An 8,797-nucleotide genomic window follows, 5' to 3' on the forward strand; every position below is an offset into this window, starting at 1 on the left:
TGAATTCAAACCCGTGCATCAGGCTCTGCACTGACAGCACAGGGCCTGCTTAGGATTCTCTCTCTCTCCCTCTCTCTCTCTCTCCTTCCCTCCCTCCCTCCCTCTCAAAAATAAATAAAAATTAGGAGAAAAACAATCTTAAAAAAAAAAAAGAATTAAGACAACACGGGGGAAAAAACCCCATGAAGAGATAGGAAAAGATGAGAATTCCAATGACATTATTGGAGCCCTAATGGTCTCTGAAGTCTATGAAACCCCAACAACTATAGAATGACATCTGCAATTTTCAGTTACATCATCCAACAATAAATGACCAAGGTCAAGATCAAAAAAAGAAGTATGGAAATATGGAGTGTTTATCATATAGTCACTTTTCAGGTGTGGCTCTCTCGGCTTGTCCCTACACTCACAATACTGCTTGCAAAACTTGACTACTCAGCAAATGACAAGAAAAATGGAAGAATGGGGGCTCAGGAAGAATAAAAATATGGACATCTATGCACCTGAGGTTATAGCCAAATATTTATCTTACGTACAAATATATACTTACACTTCACCTGCACATCATCTACTAAGAATATTACTTGTAAAATCAAAAAATAAATATATGAAAAAGTTTTCCTCATTACAAATTGAAACAATAATAGATATCATTTAGACCTATAAAATTGGCAAGGATTTTGAAAAAATGGTAATCCACAGTGTTGGAATGGACTTCAGGGAAATCCTCTAACACTCCTGTTGGTGGGAGTACAAACTGGTACAATCTTTATGGAGAGCACTTTACATATTACTATCTTTAAAATCAAGAGCAATATCTTGCAACCCAGCAATTTTACATCTAGGAATGCATCCTTAATGAAATGTTCAAAGATACACAAAAATATTTGGCCAAGAGTGTGTCCCTCTTAAAGTATTGTCTATAATAATGAATAAGTTGGAGACAACCTAATACCCCAAAATAGGGTTAAATAAACTATAATAAACTCCTAAAATACATCCAAAAACAAAGTTGTAGAAGATAGTTTAAATATCTGGCCTCCGGAAAGCACTAGGAATATGTTTAATTAAGTAAATTCTGGCCATATGATAAAGTGAAAAATGCAGGCTGTGAAACACTGTAGTGAGAGAGACAGAAAGACATAGACAGAGAGAGAGGGGTTGGGAGAGGGAGACAGAGGAGGAGAGAGAGGGGGAGAGATGACAGAGAGACTGAAGCTTGAAAGATCTATTTCAAATTATTAAAGAGGGATTGCTAGTAGTGAAATTATGGAATTATAGAGATGATGGGTATTTCCTTTGTGCTGGTCTACATTTTTAAAAACTTTCTACATTGTATGCAATTTGATTTTACAATTAAAAAACTATTTCAAGCAGTAAGAACATACTAAAGTTCTTTAGAACATTTTGGTGAGTTGTAGCATTGAATTACAATGGGAACAAACTGGACTCCAAGTAGGGGAAAAGAAATTTTTTTATTTGAGTCATAAAGGGGGTAAATTTAAGTCATTTTGGACATGGATTGAGTTGTGGTCCTGCACTGATTACAGTGATTTGTGCTGAAGTTATTTTTCCCCCTGAGACATGAGCCAGAGAGTATCATTGATTTGGCCATCATAAAAAACAACGGTCAGTCTTTTGGGTTGTTATTCCACAGCATTCTATATGAAGTGAGTGCTCAGGTTTGTAAATGTCTAGTGGTTAATTAACTTTGCAAAATATCAAATAGTTTATATACACATATGCAAATAAACAGAATATTTGTTCATATGAAGCTATGTAAAGATGGGAGTATGATTATGGTTATGAGAATAAGATGGGGTTATTATTAATCTCATTGCCCCTTTATCCAATGTCAAGGGTAAAAACCCCCTCATTTAAGTATGAGGCTTATGTTTTTGCTTTTTCCTAGCAATCCCATCCCTCCCCTATTATTGGAGCACTTATTAATCACAGGCCGGATTTCTCGTGAATTCAGAGTCTAGCCAACGATCATTTTCTACTGAGAGTTTCTTAAAGGCAGAGTCCCTTTTCTTTGAATTTCTACCATTTAACATATTTTTGGCGCAGAGCAACCACTCAGTAAAGCTATCTCATAATTTGACTGGCTTGATTAATAAAATGATAATGAGAAGAATTTACAGTGAACAGAGGCACAATGCTTCTGGCAAAGATCACTCTGTAATTCCTTACCCAAGGAGAGCACAGGTCAGCCTAATTGTGCCTGTAATAATGGTACTAGATAGCAACGCTAAAGACAAATATTCAGGGACTTTTGTTGGATAAGAACTCTGCTTTCATCCCAATAAATAGAGATCAAAGATGGTTAAAATTTGGGGCACTCTTGATTTTGGCTCAGGTCATGACCTTATGGTTTGTGAGATCAAACCCCGAGTCAGGCTCCACTCTGACAGGGCTCTGTGCTGACAGCACGGAGCTTGCTTGGGATTCTCTCTATCCCTCTCTCTCTCTCTTCCTATCTACCCCTTCCCTGTTTGTTCTCTCTCTCAATATATAAATAATCTAAAAAAAAAAATGGTTAAAATTGAAGGAAGTCAAAGACATTTAAACTTTTAAATAAATGATTAAGTGGAAACAGACTGTTCCATGTATGTTTTTTTAATGTGGTATGTTTAAATGAATAAAGACATCTTACAGTATTTTATCTCATGATTGCTGTGAATCTGATAAACTTCCCGTAATATGTGTGCATTTAATCATAGATGAATTCTAGAAAGTGTTTAAAATTATGGCTAAAAATAGAAATTGTGATAATGTTTATATTTCACAAATTACATATTAAAGTACAGAAGCTTTTAAATATATTTGGATTTCTTTTCAGGAAAAGCACTGACTCATTTATTTTCTCTCTCTTTTATGACTTGTTTCTAGTCTAAAAAAATACATGTAATCATTTTGTTCAAAACAGTGATGGTAAGTTAACATAGTAAAGCTCACAGGACAAATACTCTGTGATCAAAGTAACCCAGTGAAAGCAATGTAATTTCTAGAGTACCACAAAAACCCTCAGAAACCTTTTTTGACCTACTTAAATAGGAAGTTTTGTTTGCTAAGAATGCAGAGCTCAAGAACCCAGGGGTTCTTGGGTCTAAGAGAGTAAATTCTTACCTGGCAGTTAAATTTCACACTCATAACCAGAGGTCTGTGTAAGAAGTTACAACTCACAAAGTAAATAAATGGAAAGAGTGATGTTCTTTTTAAGCAGCCAGCAGCAGAGAATCTAAATTCTTCTATGATGTTGTCCTAGAAGGGGGCACAGGCCATTCCCTGGCCCTAAACGTGGCCTGGTGGTTGTGTTTGGGGGCAGAGCTGTTGGGGGCAATATGTCACCCAAACTGGAGCCCACGGAAGGAAGCCACACTTCTTTTGTCTCCTTTCTTCCTCTGGCTCAAATTAAAAGCTAACCTTTCCCCATCACTGTGAAAATTGCTTATTTGCCCTCCAAAGAAATTGTATCTTCTCTCAACACCCCACCAACACCCCCAAACGATAAATAGTAAAATATTTAAGCATTAAGTGTTGTTTATGTTTCCTGAGGATGTGGACAAGCTAAGGTGCCCTCATATATCAGATAAGATGTCTGCCTGTGGCTTCAATTCCCATAATTTAGGGCATGTTTAGTGTGTTATCAATTTAAGGTGTGAGTTTGCTAGCTTTATTGTTTGACCCCAAAACTTAGTATTTTCCTTCCTCAGTTCACCTCTACTACCTTCCATAGCTCTTCTTTCTTTTGAAAATCGTGCAAGATCAGGTGCCCAGAGTTAAGTAGGACAATGGCCTTATTCAGAACAAGGAAGCCTCTTGTATCCTAGCTGTCCACTCTAGGTGCAAGTCGTGAACACCAGGTGGTCTTGCTCTTGCAAGTTAAAATCTGGAGATGAGGAAAAATAAAAACTCAGATTTGATTCTCAAAAGTGTGGGGAAGGGAGCATGACAAAGACTCCACACTGCACAATGGTGTTGCACTTTAAAATGTATAACATGCTTTTAAGTAGTTTCTTAAAATTTGCTGCTTACCACAGCCAGAATAATTAGCCTTATTTTACAGACATGGAATCAAGGCTCAGACTGGTTAACTTGCCCAAAGTCACACAGCTGGTAAGTATAGCAGGCACACAAAGCTAGTTTTGCAACTGCTTTTGTTTTGTAAATCTTAGTCTCAGAATTTTTTTATGGAATCTGCTTCAAGGTTGATGCTATTATTTTGGAAAGCAAATAACAAAAAACATAAGTGTAAAGCAGATGAAAAGAGCAATACTTAAAAATCTGAGGATGCTGCCCCTCATGTATGCTGTGTTTGGACAGGCTGGTGTTGAAAATTTGTTTTTTGAATACATCAGCAACATTGAAAGTTGCTGTAGAGTGTAGAAGTGTAGAGTAGAAGTGTAGAAGTGCTGTAGAAGTGTAGAGTTCAGACTGAAGATTCACATGTCTGTCTTCCCTTAAAGAGTCAAAGATTCAGGGGCACCTGGGTGGTTCAGTCGGGTAAGGGTCCTATTTCAGCTCAGGTCATGATCTCGCCATTCGTGAGTTCGAGCCCCACATCAGGCTCTGTGCTGACAGTTCAGAGCCTGGAGCCTGCCTCAAATTCTGTGTCTCCCTCTCTCTCTGCCCCTTCCCTGATCATGGTCTGTCTTTCTCTCTCAAAAATAAATAGACATTAAAAAAAAAAAGATTTAGGAAAACCAGATCCTTATAAATGATGGAGCTGGGCAGTGGCTATTTGCCAGTAGACCTCTATGTGCTTTTCTCTCTGCACGGATCCCACCAGCCTCCTTAACTCCTTTATTTCACTAACCTGGCCCCCGGAAACATTTCAGTTTGCAATTCTTATATTAAACTAGTACAAGAAGTAAACTATATTAATTAGCCTCTATTTTTAGATAAGATTTTAGACTAGTTAATTGTTAGATTAGCTTTCATTTGAATTTTGAATGCACCCCAACACTTACATCCAGAAGAAATGTCTTTTCCACATATCAATGTCTCTTGAAAATATCCAGGACATTCAGCAGTGCAGTACATAGAGGCATGTGGCTCCAGAAAGTTGTTATACCAAAGCCGAGCTGTTGTTTTATTAATTCTTGTGATTCGAAATCTTTCTTTGATGCCATTTTTATAAAAATAAAGTTTCTTTGGTTGGCAGTTCTTAATTTCTGCTTGGCAATATATAGAGACATTCATACCCATCTTAAAAACTGTGGCTGGTTCTACCCACATGTGGCCAGAGCAGTTTATATTTGTAATTCCTGGAAACAAATAGATAAAATAAAAAATTCCATGTAAAACATTAAAGCAAGAGAGTCAGATGAATATGCTGTTGCATTTAAATTTTATTCTTTTCCTATTAATTAAATGATTTCCATTGGAAAAAAGTTTAGGACCAACTGTATCTTTCCATTGATTAGTTTATTATAATGTACTTTTAGCAGGCTTCTGTGGACGCTCAGTAACAGGATACAAAACTGGAGTCTGCCTTTAAGCTACTCTGTCTAAAGAGCAAATATAATTAGCTCTCCTTATTTAAAGTAGAGAACTGACACATTATGAGGCTATGCCATTTTTCAAAGGTAAGATTAGAAATAACACCTGGCATTGCAGAATCCAAACCCCATTCTCTAGGCACTCCATCAATCTGTCATTCTTCTGTAGATAATGGCTACTTTTATCACAAAATTTTGAGTTTAATGAGTAAAACCATACTCTTATAATGACAAAAATCTATTGCTTGATAACCGCTTAAAATTCATCATTAATTTAATATATAGGAATAATATAGTAAAATGTCCAGGATGTATTTTGGTAAAAAGTAACTTGCAAAACAACACACTTAATAATAGGTTTAGTACCAGAAGTAAATAGAGTGAATGAGGAGAAATACACTAAGATTTTAACAATGATAATCTGTGTGTGTTAGTCTACTTTTTTCATTTTTACTTGCATATTTCTGTGTTTTAAAAATTATATAGTGAATGTATTACTTTTATAACCCCAAGCAATAATTAAAAGTCATTTTCATAAACTCAAATGACAGTGCAATGCAGTATCAGTTAAATTAAACTCACATCAAAGAAAATTTATTATTGTCTTTTTGTGGAAATACTTGCATTAAAACATCCTAGAATCTTACCAATCTTATCAAGGTAATTATTTGATTTTAAAAGGTCCTTAGCTATGGACTACAATGCTTAAAGAATTAACTTGCATAATATAAATGTAATTGAATATTTCCATTTACATAACGAACATTTAGGTATAAATTGGAAGTATTTAAATGTTAAAAATAGTGATAAAAATAATTCCATCACTATTAATGGGAAATTGAAGCCAAAGATAAGAAAAGGAAGTTTTAAGGAAACATCTGACTACTTTAAATAAGGTCAACAATTCAGGTTTAGACAAACTACATCTCCAGCACCTTAAAAAAATATGTGAATACTATCATGAAATTGCTGTGAGTAGTGTTTGAGAATACACAGAAAATGTAAAAAATATCAGAAGACTTCAGATTTGGACAAATGTTGGTTTTCAAAAACAGAATAAAGAATAGCCCCAGAAACTTTGGACCACCGAGCTTTGCTACATTCAGGAATGAATTAGTAAGTCCATGATTTTTCAGTACCTGAAAAAAAAAGTCTGTAATCAGTGAGAGTCAACATAGATTATGTAAGAATAAGTTATATGTTAATTTCTCTTTTTAATGGGGTTAGTAGATTGGTCAGAGGAATGTTAAACTTTATTATTATTATTTCAGCAGAGCTATTGAAAAGGGGAACATACCATGTTAATAGAAAATTTGGAAAAAATGTAGTCTGGATGATATTAAAACTATTCATAGATTGAACAAAATATATAAAATAATATCTAATGGACAGCTCTAGGGTCTCTAATGCCATGTCAGAGGAGCCTGACTTATTTCTCTACACTCTATTAATTACTTGAATGTATCAACAGAAGTCCTACTTATCGTCTGCATATTTCAATCTCCTAAATCTTGGATAGTGGTTGGCCTGATTCTGGCAGTGTCTGATATCCTACTGGAGGGGTTCTAGTTCTGATGACAAGGCTACCTCTATATCAATATATAGAGGTATATATCAATATATTCGTATAACTACCAATATAGTTGTGTTCCAGCCTACAGAAGACATTGTTGCTTTTGTCACTATTCTGAGTAATTTGCATGGTTTGCAAAGCTTCCTTCCAGGTCTAGAACCCTACCTTAGTGTTGCTTGTCTCCCACTAAATGAATTTCTACCCCCTGCCCAGGACACCAAGTCCCCAGTAAAAACTCTCAGATGTCAAGGCTATTATGCCTGAATTTCTGACAATCCCCTTCCTGGATTCTTCAAAGCTGCTTATGCTTGTATCTGTAATAATGCCAGATGTTTGTGTGAATTATAAGATAGGAATAATAATAGCCAATACCATTGCATGAAGTTGTGAGAAATAAAAGGCTTAGTTAGCCCAGTGCCTGACACATAGTGCCTGTCAACAAATAAATTGTGGAGTTGAATTAAATTCAAATGTTTGATGGATTATCGTATAACAATTGTAACAGTTCAAAGATAGAACACGCCAACTCAGAATAATATGCTTATTCATAGAAATGTGCACATATGAGTTAGAGGTTTGTTTATTAGGGAAAGGAATTCTGCCATTGGGGGGCGGTTGGACTCTTTTATTTCATTCCATATAATATTTATGTGCATATAGTTTTTCCCAATCTAATTTTTGGTTCTTCAGAGACCCTAGAATAGTGCCTTGAAAACAATAACCACTCAACATATTTTTAAATAAAAGAAAGCAATAGGTAGTAAAAATACTATACCTCCATGACACCAGTTGAAGAATATGTAAATAGCTATTACCACATCCCATTGAATTGTGACCTGATTCATGCCTGAAAGCAGGAAATAGCTCTTTGTTGCCCTCTAGAAAAAATATGAAAAAGTTTTAAATTATAATATTTTAATAAAATAACCATAATAAAGGTGTTACATTTTTCCCTAACAGTTATTATTGCCTTTGATGAGAACATTTCAATAGGAAGAAAAGAAAGGAGGAGGGAAGGAAAGAAGAAAAGAAGGGAAGGGAGAAAGGAAGGGAGGAGGGAAACAGGGCAAAGAAAAGTCAGTGGTATGTAAGGAGGTATGATACAGATGGAAAAGTAAAGTAAAAGAATGGTCTTTTATACCCTTCAAAAGTCACTATGATTTACCTTACTAGGATATTTTGACCCTTAATAAAATACACTTTCTTCTAATCTAGTCTCTCTCATCAGAAATCTCTGCTCTCACTCCTGGCCAGATTTCTATGCCTTAGAAGTTCCAGAAATATCAGTCTTTGATGAGTTAAACTTAGGAAAAGCCAAAAAGTTCAGAAGTTCCAGAAAAAGGCATTCAAAATGAAGAAAGATGAAGTGAGACAAAGGTATATGTGCTATCACCAATTAAATTTATATAAAATTCCTTTCCTCTGTATACAGCTCAAAAGACACACATTATATAAATTCCAAACAATATTGCCATTAGTTTATGACTAGTTGCATTATTTACTCAGTTACTTACATTTTTATTTAAATGTTGCTTTACATTATTATTTAATAACCAACATTATTCAGTTATATATATATATAATAAAACCTGAGCCTTTCATATAAGACAGCAAAACAAAATCATGACTCATCATATAGCATAAAATATCTGATAACATTCTTAAAACCTGGGGTCCCCATGACCCCCATGAATATAGGAACACCTTTCATAATTTGCTA

The 8,797-nt window shown here is 35.0% G+C and overlaps 1 protein-coding gene across 1 annotated transcript in view; it reads right to left on the reverse strand.

Moving 5' to 3' along the window:
- Positions 1 to 7,949, reverse strand: part of IL23R (interleukin 23 receptor) — a 56,810-nt gene extending 48,861 nt beyond the window's left edge. The window contains exons 1-2 of the mRNA XM_047085305.1: positions 7,853 to 7,949; positions 4,974 to 5,270 (exon numbers count right to left, since the gene is read on the reverse strand). Of these exons, the coding sequence (XP_046941261.1) occupies positions 4,974 to 5,270; positions 7,853 to 7,922 (367 nt within the window). The 5' untranslated portion in view covers positions 7,923 to 7,949. The remainder of the gene's footprint in view (positions 1 to 4,973; positions 5,271 to 7,852) is intronic.
- Between the last annotated feature and the right edge of the window lie 848 nt (positions 7,950 to 8,797).

This window comes from Lynx rufus, unplaced genomic scaffold (genome assembly GCF_022079265.1).
Source record: "Lynx rufus isolate CCGP_SWC_20201006 ecotype Redwood Valley unplaced genomic scaffold, mLynRuf1.p SCAF_2, whole genome shotgun sequence".
Classification (NCBI taxonomy): Eukaryota; Metazoa; Chordata; class Mammalia; order Carnivora; family Felidae; genus Lynx; species Lynx rufus.